Raw genomic sequence first — 16,863 nt, forward strand, 5'->3', positions numbered from 1 at the left:
GTCGGTCCATTCTTGGTGAGATAAATGATGAGGTATTGGTTATACTGTAAAATCCATAATTAAAAAGGACTATATGATTGAATAAAGAGGATGCAGTTTCTTGGGTTGTTTAATAACTCATCAAAAACTATATATTAATATAATATAATATAGGGATAATAACATAAAACCCTTAATATTGCAAGTTTTTGTCGTTTTACACATAGTTGTATTTTAGGTCCATTAATGTCTCAAATTTACATTTTTTTTTTCAAATTTACCATATCGTTTATTAAAGCCCTTATATTTGGCAAAAAATATTCGATTTTATATTTTTTTGGTTCATAAAAGCTCTTAAGTTTGAACGAAAAAATTCATTTTTACCAGATAAAAATACAAAAAGGGTAAAATTGAAAAAAAAAATTGCAAATTTTCGGCATTAAGGCAGGAGGGAGTGGTAACACCCTTCGCACTTTGCCACAATATTTTTTTGAAGCCACATAAGATTTTTTGAAGCCACATAGACTAAAAGAAATGGTAGCACTTAAGTTGTAAAAAGGTAAGGAGTGGGGATTTGTTATTTTAATAAGGTTTAATTTACAAAAAAAAATAAATTAAAAAAAGAAAAAGAAAAAAGCTACAGCCAATAAGAAACCAGCTATGCACTTTATCTCTTCTCTCTCCTATCGCTAGCTCCTTGGCGAGTTGTTGCTGGCGAGTCTTGTAACACAAAGCAAGGAGTGGTGCATGAACTTTGTAACGAGGCTGGTAGCGAGTGGTTTAGCGAACCACTCCTCCAAACCTAATGAACCTAAATACAATTTTAAGTAAAATCAACAAAAACTTACATATTTATGGTTTTTATGACGTTTGGCGTATAATAAATAGAATACAATCTAATATAATTAGACTAAATTATAGACAACGGTCACATGGTTTAGTCAAAATGTAGTTTTAGTCCAACTTTTAATAAGTTGATATGTTGAGACAATTGTCAATTGAGTTCTTTTAGTTTTATTTTTTGTAATTTTGGTCCATGGTCATATGAAATACCTATTTTCCTTTCCATTAATTATTTTCTTTTACTTATTATAATTGTTATATCTTATAATAAAAAAAACTACAAAATATTCTATATAAGATTAGAGTTGTAAAAATTAAATTTTGTTTTCATAATGACACTTGACACCATGCCGATTTTCCTTTTAACCATGATGATGGTAAAGTTAGTGATGAAAAAGTGATTTGGCCAAAAAAATTATTATTGTTTAATAATATAAAATTTAGCTTTCTTATTATAACATTTAATTTGTATTTTTTTTATTTGTTTAACATTTGATGTGGATGCAAAAAGAAAACTAATCACATGTCCACTTCTTTTCTTTTGTAACATCACATGTTCACTTGTTTTGGTTACCTCTTATTTAACTTTTTCTATGTTTTTTTCCCTCCAAAACCATAACATCCATATTCACTTGGTTTTGTTTTGTAACAGAGTGATTTTTGTTTTATATTTGACATCATATCTAAGTATTATATTATGCTGGAAGTCGAGTTTTGTAGCACTAAAATTAAAATAAAGTGAAAAAATGGAAGAAGATGAAAAAGGTAGGGGCAAAAAGGTCATTTTAACGACTTTAACAACTATAAACATACAAACAAAATTTCATTCATTTCACGTCTCAACAATTAAAAACTAGTCGTTCTTCATGGTACTATGTTCAATTGTTGGATCTTCAACAACATTGTTGGTTTGATCATCTTGTAACAACTTGAACCTAAGAACCTTTTGAAGTTGACAAACAGGTTTGACTTGCTTTCTTGTAACCTCATTTGGATTAATTATACATTTTCCTGAAAAAAGGTTTACTTCGGATGATCCCGTTTCTTCATGAACCACAGGCGAAGCATCTACAATACAAACTTTATCGGTACTTTTATTTTGAAGTTTTTATTTTTATTTATTTTTCTATTTTTATCTGTATTCAAAGGCACAAGTCTTAGAAGCTTGAACTTACCGTGTTCGCTGAAAACAAGACATGTTCCAATAGTTTCCTCGTATTCGCCAATCTGCAAAATCCAAAAGCCCACAACATGTAATTAAAAATCACATAACTTGTTTCTTTTTGACTTAATGGATTTAAGAAGAATGTGACTAAATCATGTAAGCTGTATATGAGTTTTTCTGTTTAACTTAATGCAAAAAAAAAAAAAATTAAAAAAAAACGACTTAATACCAGCTTTATTTTGTCATCAATAATTAGGATTGGGTTCAATGTATCCAGGCCCTGCATTTTCAACCAAATGGGTTATCTAAAAAAAAACTAGGGTTTTTATAATACTGAAAGTGTAAATTTTGTAGGCTAAATACGTACAGAGAGAGCATAGGGAGCATTAGGTGGAATGTGAAGTTGCCCAGAAACTGAATCCAAGTCAAGCAGCACATATTCTTCTTCACGAGAGGTTGCCATACACTTAAAAAATCTGCATAAATATATCACAATTTCACAAAACTATATGGTAGCTGAATTCTATAAGGTTTTGACGACGACAAAGATTCACCATTTCTTTAACAGAAAAACTGAACTATGGAGAATTAACAATCCACACTGAATCAATTGTCCTATACACATCAATAAACATAAAAAATAAAAGATTAACAGAAGTTGAAGTAGGAAAGATTAACAATCGAGAAACCTGGAAGTGGGAATTACAAGAAAGTAATCAAAAATGAAAAACAAATGGAACCCAACTCCGAAACTCTCTGTTTTCACTTAAATTGATATACTCAACAATCAGCACAGTAAAATTAATCACATATATACAACATTCAGAGCACTCAATTTTATCAGACACTTAGAAAATGTATTGGAAAAAGAAAACCATAGGCTATTAGGCTCCAGTCGAGAGTCGAGACTGATTGGGGCAAGATCAAAGAGAGAAACGTTCCAGTCGCCTACAGTCAAAATCATCGTTCCAAATTAGGCAGAAAAACAGAGTACCTGATTACGTTCGAGTTCGTGGTGATGGTAGAATCACCGCCAAATAGAGTTCTCTCTAGTTCTGAGGATTAAACACACATAAACATTGGTTAAACTCATAATCTGTTTGTGTGTGGGTTACGACAGTGGTGTTTGAAAGAGGCGATGGAGGGGAGTAGTTGAGCGATGGTCGAAGGCGGCTGGATTACTAACGGGAGTTGGAGCAGTCGATCTCTATAATAGAATAGGGGATGTAAGGTTCAAGGGAGAGGCAGCGGGAGATGAGGGTGCGGAATTGGCAGTTTAGGGACTGAGAGGTGTTGTTGACGTCGACGGAGGCAAGGGCGGCGGTGGAGGTTAGGTCTAGCCAGAGAGAGTAAAGAAGGATGAGCGAGAGAGAAGATGCAGTGGGTATGGCGTATGCATCCGATATATTGGGGTGGAGTGGTGGACCACATCTTTATTTTTTAATTATTAAAAATGACTAATAAATAAATAAAATAGAAAAAATATATATATTAAAAAAAGGGTAAAACGGTCATTTTAAAATTTTTACGAACCAAAACCATAAAAAAATTTGGTTTTTGGACCACTCATGTTTTGATTTTTGGATTGGTTAGAGGGAATATAATAATCATAAAATTCATTAAAATTTAAAACTTTTTCAAACATCCAAAAACCATTATTTATTATAAAATGTCTTCAAAATAGTTTCATATCAGAGTATCCCAGAAATCAAAATCATAAAATGTGAGGAGGTGCACAATTAAGCATTCGCCTTCCCGCGATCATCCGAAGTACCTGAAACAAAATCCAAAACTGTAAGCCCGAAGCTTAGTGAGTTCCCCCAAAATACCAACGTCATACAAACCATAACCATAACATAACAAACAACATGCATACAAAGTCTACAGTATGACTGGACCACCCTCACCGGGCCTTCAGTCTGTCTGTCTGGCCCACTCTCAGAACCTTCAACATGTCTGGTCCGCCCTACCGGGCCTTCAGCCTGGACCGTTCTCCGGGCCTTCAGCCTGACTGATATGCCCCATTGGGCCTGCAGTCTATTCGGGCCGCCCTGGGTATGTTGGCCTACAGCACAAAGTAGGTCCGCCTCAATCCACTCCCAAGCATACAATCAACACATAAATAACAAATGTTAGCATATACAAGCAGTCAGACCAATCTAACAAATCACTAATCATAGCATCATCCTATATACCAGGATACCGACCTAACAGGTCACTAAGCATATCATCATGCGATAACCGGGATAACAAGACATGTTCCAACAGTTTCCTCGTATTCGCCAATCTGCAAAATCCAAAAGCCCACAACATGTAATTAAAAATCACACAACTTGTTTCTTTTTGACTTAATGGACTTAAGATGAATGTGACAAAATCATGTAAGTTGTATATAAGTGTTTCTATTTAACTTAATGCAAAAAAAAAAAACGACTTAATACTAGCTTTATTTTGTCATCAATAATTAGGATCGGGTTCAATGTATCCAGGCCCTGCATTTTCAACCAAATGGGTTATTTTAAAAAAAAAAGTAGGGTTTTTATAATACTGAAAGTGTAAATTTTATAGTCTAAAGTACATACTGAGAGAACATAGGGAGCATTAGGTGGAATGTGAAGTTGCCCAGAAATTGAATCCAAGTCAAGCAGCACATATTCTTCTTCATGAGAGGTTGCCATACACTTGAAAATATGTATCAAAATTTCACAACCACTATATGTAGCTGAATTCTATAAAGGTAATGCATCTAACTAGATATAATTCCCGCACTAATTGAAACAATGTGTTTCTAAACAAGACAATCACTTCAGTTTCAAAGGAGGCAGAAATCAATCAACCATCTTTAAGGTGTTGACAACGACATTGGTCACCAACAAAGATTCACCATTTCATTAACATAAAAACTGAACTATCGAAAATTAACAATCCACACTGAACCAATTGTCGGATACAAATCAATAAACATAATAAATAAAAGATAGCAGAAGTTGAAGTAGGAAAGATGAAAAATCGAGAAACCTGATTACGCCGTTGATGAGTAAGAACCAACAGATTGAATATCTGAGATCAGACTCCAAATTTAGAAACTACCGAGAAGTGGGAATTACAAGAAAGTAATCAAAGATGAAAAACAAATGGAACCTCTCTCCGTTTCTCTTGAATGGATTTTTCAGTACGGATATTAGCGTATCGGGGATAGATTTTGTGCCGTACAGGGACGAACGGGGACGGCGTCAGGGGTGGTTTTTGTGTCGCCGTTGCCGGTGACGAAGAGAGAGAGGAGCGGGGCGTTGTTTTCCGACGATGAAGATGGTGGGAAGGGTTTTGTGCGAGAGGAAAAGAGAAGAGAGATTATTTTTGAAAAAAAAGGGTTTTGATTAAGCCTGTTTTTTCATTTAACGTTTGTTTCTTTGAGGATATTGATATTAAAAAAAAAAGAAGGGGGAAATGACCTTTTAGGGTAATAAAGTCTTCTACAAGTATTCTTTTTTTTTTACACCATTGATCTTGTTGTAGATGTTCAAAAGATATCATTATTACCGGGTATTGAAGGTTTCTGACGAGTATGTCACTCCGGTTGTCTTCTCCGACGAGTTTCCGACCAAATGCTTTTAGCAACAATTTCCGATCTACAAACGATTTCTAGAACACTCACTTCCATTTGTTCGTTTGTTTCTGTGAACGATTTTAGTTTTCATGTTCTTTGTTCATGTTTAATTTTTGGGTTCATGTTCAAGAACACACAAAAAATGATTGTGTGTGCTCATCAGTGAGTTTGAATGTCAAGAAAGCGAAGGATTGAAAGTGTGTGTCGGATCTGAGAGGTGTTCATCTTCATCGTGTCCAACAAAACCCATAAATCAAAATTCTCAAGTTCAATAAATCGATTTGTCTCAGCAATGTTTATGTGTTCTTCATATTCACCTGTTCAGAAACACTTTGGTTTGCATACAAATCTTCAAAGATCCCAACGTTTTCAGATCAAAAAAATGATTTCAAGAAAACACACACTTACATCTAGTTCATCTGAAATCAAGCAAAATATGGCATCTTGTTCGTGTTTTTCAAGAACAAACCCAGAAATCGACGAGTATGTGTGTGTGTGTGTGTTTATAAGTCTTCGAACTTCAAGAATACCCACCAAAAAGCTACATAGATCGAACGGTTTCTTATTGTTCTTGAAAACCCAGAAATGCAACCCTTGAAATCGAAGGTTTCAGTTCTTTGGGTTTGAGTTCCAGAAATAAAAATAGATGCAGAGCTTCAGGTTTTGGGTTTGAAATCGATTAACACAACACATTTGGAATCATTTTCTGGGTAAGAGCTTCAAGAAATTAAGATCTTCATTTCTTCAGTTCTTGAGTCGTGAGTTCCATAAATAAATGAACCCTAGATTTTAGGGATTTTGATTTTCAAGTTTTGGGTTTGAATCTAGATTCTTGTGAGTTCTTCAACCCTTGGTTTTGAAATCGATTTTAAGAAGCACACCACAAAAAAATCTAGATTTTAGATTTGTGTATATGTGTGTTTGTTCAAATTGCCCAGAAAATTCATAGTGTTCATCGAAAATTTTATGTTTGGCCGGAAAATTCATAGGCTTAACGGAAAATTAAATTTGACCGGCTAAACTTCTGTTAGCCGGTTATAATGGTATATTAAGACGACAACAACGAGTTAAATGGTAAATGGAATACAAAAAAAAAAGTGACCAAATGAATACTTGTTGAAGACTTTATTACCTTAAAAGGTCATTTTCCCTAAAAAAAGCTGAGTGTTATTTCATTTTTGACATAATAAATCGATATACTTTGACGAATTATAAAAATAATTACCAATTTTGTAAATTGATTAATTAATTTTTTTGGAAATACATTCTCTAATCACAACACAAAATCAACTAAGGGCGTGTTCGGCAAAACTAGCTGGTAGCGGATAGCTTGTAGCATGTAGCGGGTAGCTTGTAGCTTGTAGCGTTTTGTTAAACGCTACATGAAGTAGCATTTGGATTTGGAGCGTTTTGATTAAACTAAACGCTAGAAGCTTGTAGTACCAAACAAGGCTTTTTGTTTTAAACGGAGCGTTTTGTCAACAACAAAGATTCACCATTTCATTAACATAAAAACTGAACTATCGAAAATTAACAATCCACACTGAACCAATTGTCGGATACAAATCAATAAACATAATAAATAAAAGATAGCAGAAGTTGAAGTAGGAAAGATGAAAAATCGAGAAACCTGATTACGCCGTTGATGAGTAAGAACCAACAGATTGAATATCTGAGATCAGACTCCAAATTTAGAAACTACCGAGAAGTGGGAATTACAAGAAAGTAATCAAAGATGAAAAACAAATGGAACCTCTCTCCGTTTCTCTTGAATGGATTTTTCAGTACGGATATTAGCGTATCGGGGATAGATTTTGTGCCGTACAGGGACGAACGGGGACGGCGTCAGGGGTGGTTTTTGTGTCGCCGTTGCCGGTGACGAAGAGAGAGAGGAGCGGGGCGTTGTTTTCCGACGATGAAGATGGTGGGAAGGGTTTTGTGCGAGAGGAAAAGAGAAGAGAGATTATTTTTGAAAAAAAAGGGTTTTGATTAAGCCTGTTTTTTCATTTAACGTTTGTTTCTTTGAGGATATTGATATTAAAAAAAGAAGAAGGGGGAAATGACCTTTTAGGGTAATAAAGTCTTCTACAAGTATTCTTTTTTTTTTTACACCATTGATCTTGTTGTAGATGTTCAAAAGATATCATTATTACCGGGTATTGAAGGTTTCTGACGAGTATGTCACTCCGGTTGTCTTCTCCGACGAGTTTCCGACCAAATGCTTTTAGCAACAATTTCCGATCTACAAACGATTTCTAGAACAATTTCCGGTTGTCTTCCATTTGTTCGTTTGTTTCTGTGAACGATATTAGTTTTCATGTTCTTTGTTCATGTTTAATTTTTGGGTTCATGTTCAAGAACACACAAAAAATGATTGTGTGTGCTCATCAGTGAGTTTGAATGTCAAGAAAGCGAAGGATTGAAAGTGTGTGTCGGATCTGAGAGGTGTTCATCTTCATCGTGTCCAACGAAACCCATAAATCAAAATTCTCAAGTTCAATAAATCGATTTGTCTCAGCAATGTTTATGTGTTCTTCATATTCACCTGTTCAGAAACACTTTGGTTTGCACACAAATCTTCAAAGATCCCAACGATTTCAGATCAAAAAAATGATTTCAAGAAAACACACACCTACATCTAGTTCATCTGAAATCAAGCAAAATATGGCATCTTGTTCGTGTTTTTCAAGAGCAAACCCAGAAATCGACGAGTATGTGTGTGTGTGTGTGTGTTTATAAGTCTTCGAACTTCAAGAATACCCACCAAAAAGCTACATAGATCGAACGGTTTCTTATTGTTCTTGAAAACCCAGAAATGCAACCCTTGAAATCGAAGGTTTCAGTTCTTTGGGTTTGAGTTCCAGAAATAAAAATAGATGCAGAGCTTCCGGTTTTGGGTTTGAAATCGATTAACACAACACATTTGGAATCATTTTCTGGGTAAGAGCTTCAAGAAATTAAGATCTTCATTTCTTCGGTTCTTGAGTCGTGAGTTCCAGAAATAAATGAACCCTAGATTTTAGGGATTTTGATTTTCAAGTTTTGGGTTTGAATCTAGATTCTTGTGAGTTCTTCAACCCTTGGTTTTGAAATCGATTTTAAGAAGCACACCACAAAAAAATCTAGATTTTAGATTTGTGTATATGTGTGTTTGTTCAAATTGCCCAGAAAATTCATAGTGTTGATCGAAAATTTTATGTTTGGCCGGAAAATTCATAGGCTTAACGGAAAATTAATTTTGACCGGCTAAACTTCTGTTAGCCGGTTATAATGGTATATTAAGACGACAACAACGAGTTAAATGGTAAATGGAATACAAAAAAAAAAAGAAAAGTGACCAAATGAATACTTGTTGAAGACTTTATTACCTTAAAAGGTCATTTTCCCTAAAAAAAACTGAGTGTTATTTCATTTTTGACATAATAAATCGATATACTTTGACGAATTATAAAAATAATTACCAATTTTGTAAATTGATTAATTAATTTTTTTTGGAAATACATTCTCTAATCACAACACAAAATCAACTAAGGGCGTGTTCGGCAAAACTAGCTGGTAGCGGATAGCTTGTAGCATGTAGCGGGTAGCTTGTAGCTTGTGGCATTTTGTTAAACGCTACATGAAGTAGCATTTGGATTTGGAGCGTTTTGATTAAACTAAACGCTAGAAGCTTGTACTACCAAACAAGGCTTTTTGTTTTAAACGGAGCGTTTTGTCACCAACAAAGATTCACCATTTCATTAACATAAAAACTGAACTATCGAAAATTAACAATCCACACTGAACCAATTGTCGGATACAAATCAATAAACATAATAAATAAAAGATAGCAGAAGTTGAAGTAGGAAAGATGAAAAATCGAGAAACCTGATTACGCCGTTGATGAGTAAGAACCAACAGATTGAATATCTGAGATCATACTCCAAATTTAGAAACTACCGAGAAGTGGGAATTACAAGAAAGTAATCAAAGATGAAAAACAAATGGAACCTCTCTCCGTTTCTCTTGAATTGATTTTTCAGTACGGATATTAGCGTATCGGGGATAGATTTTGTGCCGTACAGGGACGGCGTCAGGGGTGGTTTTTGTGTCGCCGTTGCCGGTGACGAAGAGAGAGAGGAGCGGGGCGTTGTTTTCCGACGATGAAGATGGTGGGAAGGGTTTTGTGCGAGAGGAAAAGAGAAGAGGGATTATTTTTGAAAAAAAAGGGTTTTTGATTAAGCCTGTTTTTTCATTTAACGTTTGTTTCTTTGAGGATATTGATATTAAAAAAAAGGGGAAATGACCTTTTAGGGTAATAAAGTCTTCTACAAGTATTCATTTGGTCTTTTTTTTTACACCATTGATCTTGTTGTAGATGTTCAAAAGATATCATTATTACCGGGTATTGAAGGTTTCTGACGAGTATGTCACTCCGGTTGTCTTCTCCGACGAGTTTCCGACCAAATGCTTTTAGCAACAATTTCCGATCTACAAACGATTTCTAGAACACTCACTTCCATTTGTTCGTTTGTTTCTGTGAACGATGTTAGTTTTCATGTTCTTTGTTCATGTTTAATTTTTGGGTTCATGTTCAAGAACACACAAAAAATGATTGTGTGTGCTCATCAGTGAGTTTGAATGTCAACAAAGCGAAGGAATGAAAGTGTGTGTCGGATCTAAGAGATGTTCATCTTCATCGTGTCCAACAAAACCCATAAATCAAAATTCTCAAGTTCAATAAATCGATTTGTCTCAACAATGTTTATGTGTTCTTCATATTCACCTGTTCAGAAACACTTTGGTTTGCACACAAATCTTCAAAGATCCCAACGATTTCAGATCAAAAGAATGATTTCAAGAAAACACACACTTACATCTAGTTCATCTGAAATCAAGCAAAATATGGCATCTTGTTCGTGTTTTTCAAGAGCAAACCCAGAAATCGACGAGTATATGTGTGTGTGTGTGTGTGTGTTTATAAGTCTTCGAACTTCGAGAATACCCACCAAAAAGCTACATAGATCGAACGGTTTCTTATTGTTCTTGAAAAACCAGAAATGCAACCCTTGAAATCGAAGGTTTCAGTTCTTTGGGTTTGAGTTCCAGAAATAAAAATAGATGCAGAGCTTCAGGTTTTGGGTTTGAAATCGATTAACACAACACATTTGGAATCATTTTCTGGGTAAGAGCTTCAAGAAATTAAGATCTTCATTTCTTCTGGTGTCGTGAGTTCCAGAAATAAATGAACCCTAGATTTTAGGGATTTTGATTTTCAAGTTTTGGGTTTGAATCTAGATTCTTGTGAGTTCTTCAACCCTTGGTTGTGAAATCGATTTTAAGAAGCACACCACAAAAAAATCTAGATTTTAGATTTGTGTATATGTGTGTTTGTTCAAATTGCCCAGAAAATTCATAGTGTTCATCGAAAATTTTATGTTTGGCCGGAAAATTCATAGGCTTAACGGAAAATTAATTTTGACCGGCTAAACTTCTGTTAGCCGGTTATAATGGTATATTAAGACGACAACAACGAGTTAAATGGTAAATGGAATACAAAAAAAAAAAGAAAAGTGACCAAATGAATACTTGTTGAAGACTTTATTACCTTAAAAGGTCATTTTCCCTAAAAAAAAACTGAGTGTTATTTCATTTTTGACATAATAAATCGATATACTTTGACGAATTATAAAAATAATTACCAATTTTGTAAATTGATTAATTAATTTTTTTTGGAAATACATTCTCTAATCACAACACAAAATCAACTAAGGGCGTGTTCGGCAAAACTAGCTGGTAGCGGATAGCTTGTAGCATGTAGCGGGTAGCTTGTAGCTTGTAGCGTTTTGTTAAACGCTACATGAAGTAGCATTTGGATTTGGAGCGTTTTGATTAAACTAAACGCTAGAAGCTTGTAGTACCAAACAAGGCTTTTTGTTTTAAACGGAGCGTTTTGTCACCAACAAAGATTCACCATTTCATTAACATAAAAACTGAACTATCGAAAATTAACAATCCACACTGAACCAATTGTCGGATACAAATCAATAAACATAATAAATAAAAGATAGCAGAAGTTGAAGTAGGAAAGATGAAAAATCGAGAAACCTGATTACGCCGTTGATGAGTAAGAACCAACAGATTGAATATCTGAGATCATACTCCAAATTTAGAAACTACCGAGAAGTGGGAATTACAAGAAAGTAATCAAAGATGAAAAACAAATGGAACCTCTCTCCGTTTCTCTTGAATGGATTTTTCAGTACGGATATTAGCGTATCGGGGATAGATTTTGTGCCGTACAGGGACGGCGTCAGGGGTGGTTTTTGTGTCGCCGTTGCCGGTGACGAAGAGAGAGAGGAGCGGGGCGTTGTTTTCCGACGATGAAGATGGTGGGAAGGGTTTTGTGCGAGAGGAAAAGAGAAGAGAGATTATTTTTGAAAAAAAAGGGTTTTGATTAAGCCTGTTTTTTCATTTAACGTTTGTTTCTTTGAGGATATTGATATTAAAAAAAGAAGAAGGGGGAAATGACCTTTTAGGGTAATAAAGTCTTCTACAAGTATTCTTTTTTTTTTTTACACCATTGATCTTGTTGTAGATGTTCAAAAGATATCATTATTACCGGGTATTGAAGGTTTCTGACGAGTATGTCACTCCGGTTGTCTTCTCCGACGAGTTTCCGACCAAATGCTTTTAGCAACAATTTCCGATCTACAAACGATTTCTAGAACACTCACTTCCATTTGTTCGTTTGTTTCTGTGAACGATGTTAGTTTTCATGTTCTTTGTTCATGTTTAATTTTTGGGTTCATGTTCAAGAACACACAAAAAATGATTGTGTGTGCTCATCAGTGAGTTTGAATGTCAACAAAGCGAAGGATTGAAAGTGTGTGTCGGATCTGAGAGATGTTCATCTTCATCGTGTCCAACAAAACCCATAAATCAAAATTCTCAAGTTCAATAAATCGATTTGTCTCAGCAATGTTTATGTGTTCTTCATATTCACCTGTTCAGAAACACTTTGGTTTGCACACAAATCTTCAAAGATCCCAACGATTTCAGATCAAAAGAATGATTTCAAGAAAACACACACTTACATCTAGTTCATCTGAAATCAAGCAAAATATGGCATCTTGTTCGTGTTTTTCAAGAGCAAACCCAGAAATCGACGAGTATATGTGTGTGTGTGTGTGTGTGTGTGTTTATAAGTCTTCGAACTTCGAGAATACCCACCAAAAAGCTACATAGATCGAACGGTTTCTTATTGTTCTTGAAAACCCAGAAATGCAACCCTTGAAATCGAAGGTTTCAGTTCTTTGGGTTTGAGTTCCAGAAATAAAAATAGATGCAGAGCTTCAGGTTTTGGGTTTGAAATCGATTAACACAACACATTTGGAATCATTTTCTGGGTAAGAGCTTCAAGAAATTAAGATCTTCATTTCTTCTGGTGTCGTGAGTTCCAGAAATAAATGAACCCTAGATTTTAGGGATTTTGATTTTCAAGTTTTGGGTTTGAATCTAGATTCTTGTGAGTTCTTCAACCCTTGGTTGTGAAATCGATTTTAAGAAGCACACCACAAAAAAATCTAGATTTTAGATTTGTGTATATGTGTGTTTGTTCAAATTGCCCAGAAAATTCATAGTGTTGATCGAAAATTTTATGTTTGGCCGGAAAATTCATAGGCTTAACGGAAAATTAATTTTGACCGGCTAAACTTCTGTTAGCCGGTTATAATGGTATATTAAGACGACAACAACGAGTTAAATGGTAAATGGAATACAAAAAAAAAAAAAAGTGACCAAATGAATACTTGTTGAAGACTTTATTACCTTAAAAGGTCATTTTCCCTAAAAAAAACAAAACTGAGTGTTATTTCATTTTTGACATAATAAATCGATATACTTTGACGAATTATAAAAATAATTACCCATTTTGTAAATTGATTAATTAATTTTTTTTGGAAATACATTCTCTAATCACAACACAAAATCAACTAAGGGCGTGTTCGGCAAAACTAGCTGGTAGCGGATAGCTTGTAGCATGTAGCGGGTAGCTTGTAGCTTGTAGCGTTTTGTTAAACGCTACATGAAGTAGCATTTGGATTTGGAGCGTTTTGATTAAACTAAACGCTAGAAGCTTGTAGTACCAAACAAGGCTTTTTGTTTTAAACGGAGCGTTTTGTCACCAACAAAGATTCACCATTTCATTAACATAAAAACTGAACTATCGAAAATTAACAATCCACACTGAACCAATTGTCGGATACAAATCAATAAACATAATAAATAAAAGATAGCAGAAGTTGAAGTAGGAAAGATGAAAAATCGAGAAACCTGATTACGCCGTTGATGAGTAAGAACCAACAGATTGAATATCTGAGATCATACTCCAAATTTAGAAACTACCGAGAAGTGGGAATTACAAGAAAGTAATCAAAGATGAAAAACAAATGGAACCTCTCTCCGTTTCTCTTGAATGGATTTTTCAGTACGGATATTAGCGTATCGGGGATAGATTTTGTGCCGTACAGGGACGGCGTCAGGGGTGGTTTTTGTGTCGCCGTTGCCGGTGACGAAGAGAGAGAGGAGCGGGGCGTTGTTTTCCGACGATGAAGATGGTGGGAAGGGTTTTGTGCGAGAGGAAAAGAGAAGAGGGATTATTTTTGAAAAAAAAGGGTTTTGATTAAGCCTGTTTTTTCATTTAACGTTTGTTTCTTTGAGGATATTGATATTAAAAAAAAAGGGGAAATGACCTTTTAGGGTAATAAAGTCTTCTACAAGTATTCATTTGGTCTTTTTTTTTTACACCATTGATCTTGTTGTAGATGTTCAAAAGATATCATTATTACCGGGTATTGAAAGTTTCTGACGAGTATGTCACTCCGGTTGTCTTCTCCGACGAGTTTCCGACCAAATGCTTTTAGCAACAATTTCCGATCTACAAACGATTTCTAGAACACTCACTTCCATTTGTTCGTTTGTTTCTGTGAACGATGTTAGTTTTCATGTTCTTTGTTCATGTTTAATTTTTGGGTTCATGTTCAAGAACACACAAAAAATGATTGTGTGTGCTCATCAGTGAGTTTGAATGTCAACAAAGCGAAGGATTGAAAGTGTGTGTCGGATCTGAGAGGTGTTCATCTTCATCGTGTACAACAAAACCCATAAATCAAAATTCTCAAGTTCAATAAATCGATTTGTTTCAGCAATGTTTATGTGTTCTTCATATTCACCTGTTCAGAAACACTTTGGTTTGCACACAAATCTTCAAAGATCCCAACGATTTCAGATCAAAAAAATGATTTCAAGAAAACACACACTTACATCTAGTTCATCTGAAATCAAGCAAAATATGGCATCTTGTTCGTGTTTTTCAAGAGCAAACCCAGAAATCGACGAGTATGTGTGTGTGTGTGTGTGTTTATAAGTCTTCGAACTTCAAGAATACCCACCAAAAAGCTACATAGATCGAACGGTTTCTTATTGTTCTTGAAAACCCAGAAATGCAACCCTTGAAATCGAAGGTTTCAGTTCTTTGGGTTTGAGTTCCAGAAATAAAAATAGATGCAGAGCTTCAGGTTTTGGGTTTGAAATCGATTAACACAACACATTTGGAATCATTTTCTGGGTAAGAGCTTCAAGAAATTAAGATCTTCATTTCTTCAGTTCTTGAGTCGTGAGTTCCAGAAATAAATGAACCCTAGATTTTAGGGATTTTGATTTTCAAGTTTTGGGTTTGAATCTAGATTCTTGTGAGTTCTTCAACCCTTGGTTTTGAAATCGATTTTAAGAAGCACACCACAAAAAAATCTAGATTTTAGATTTGTGTATATGTGTGTTTGTTCAAATTGCCCAGAAAATTCATAGTGTTGATCGAAAATTTTATGTTTGGCCGGAAAATTCATAGGCTTAACGGAAAATTAATTTTGACCGGCTAAACTTCTGTTAGCCGGTTATAATGGTATATTAAGACGACAACAACGAGTTAAATGGTAAATGGAATACAAAAAAAAAAAAAAGTGACCAAATGAATACTTGTTGAAGACTTTATTACCTTAAAAGGTCATTTTCCCTAAAAAAAACAAAACTGAGTGTTATTTCATTTTTGACATAATAAATCGATATACTTTGACGAATTATAAAAATAATTACCCATTTTGTAAATTGATTAATTAATTTTTTTTGGAAATACATTCTCTAATCACAACACAAAATCAACTAAGGGCGTGTTCGGCAAAACTAGCTGGTAGCGGATAGCTTGTAGCATGTAGCTTGTGGCATTTTGTTAAACGCTACATGAAGTAGCATTTGGATTTGGAGCGTTTTGATTAAACTAAACGCTAGAAGCTTGTAGTACCAAACAAGGCTTTTTGTTTTAAACGGAGCGTTTTGTCACCAACAAAGATTCACCATTTCATTAACATAAAAACTGAACTATCGAAAATTAACAATCCACACTGAACCAATTGTCGGATACAAATCAATAAACATAATAAATAAAAGATAGCAGAAGTTGAAGTAGGAAAGATGAAAAATCGAGAAACCTGATTACGCCGTTGATGAGTAAGAACCAACAGATTGAATATCTGAGATCATACTCCAAATTTAGAAACTACCGAGAAGTGGGAATTACAAGAAAGTAATCAAAGATGAAACACAAATGGAACCTCTCTCCGTTTCTCTTGAATGGATTTTTCAGTACGGATATTAGCGTATCGGGGATTGATTTTGTGCCGTACAGGGACGGCGCCAGGGGTGGTTTTTGTGTCGCCGTTGCCGGTGACGAAGAGAGAGAGGAGCGGGGCGTTGTTTTCCGACGATGAAGATGGTGGGAAGGGTTTTGTGCGAGAGGAAAAGAGAAGAGGGATTATTTTTGAAAAAAAAGGGTTTTGATTAAGCCTGTTTTTTCATTTAACGTTTGTTTCTTTGAGGATATTGATATTAAAAAAAAGGGGAAATGACCTTTTAGGGTAATAAAGTCTTCTACAAGTATTCATTTGGTCTTTTTTTTTACACCATTGATCTTGTTGTAGATGTTCAAAAGATATCATTATTACCGGGTATTGAAGGTTTCTGACGAGTATGTCACTCCGGTTGTCTTCTCCGACGAGTTTCCGACCAAATGCTTTTAGCAACAATTTCCGATCTACAAACGATTTCTAGAACACTCACTTCCATTTATTCGTTTGTTTCTGTGAACGATGTTAGTTTTCATGTTCTTTGTTCATGTTTAATTTTTGGGTTCATGTTCAAGAACACACAAAAAATGATTGTGTGTGCTCATCAGTGA

General features: G+C 34.8%; 1 protein-coding gene across 2 annotated transcripts; it reads right to left on the bottom strand.

The window, feature by feature from the left end:
• Positions 1–543: 543 nt before the first annotated feature.
• On the bottom strand, positions 544–3,376 carry LOC145136015 (Transcription factor TFIIIC, tau55-related protein). 2 transcript variants are annotated; one of them, XM_079070217.1, is made up of 5 exons: positions 2,982–3,376; positions 2,355–2,463; positions 2,217–2,267; positions 1,998–2,049; positions 544–790 (listed from the first exon to the last, which is right to left on the bottom strand). In XM_079070217.1, exons 2-5 carry the CDS (start codon positions 2,448–2,450, stop codon positions 669–671), a joined length of 321 nt encoding a protein of 106 aa, XP_078926343.1. In that variant the 5' UTR covers positions 2,451–2,463; positions 2,982–3,376; the 3' UTR covers positions 544–668. The 2 variants fall into 2 exon arrangements, with proteins under 2 accessions (XP_078926343.1, XP_078926342.1); XM_079070216.1 differs by lacking the exon at positions 544–790 and adding an exon at positions 1,589–1,890.
• Positions 3,377–16,863: the final 13,487 nt, after the last annotated feature.

Source organism: Lactuca virosa, chromosome 9, assembly GCF_052849685.1.
Source record: "Lactuca virosa cultivar CGN04683 chromosome 9, Lactuca_virosa_CGN04683_v6, whole genome shotgun sequence".
Lineage (NCBI taxonomy): Eukaryota > Viridiplantae > Streptophyta > Magnoliopsida > Asterales > Asteraceae > Lactuca > Lactuca virosa.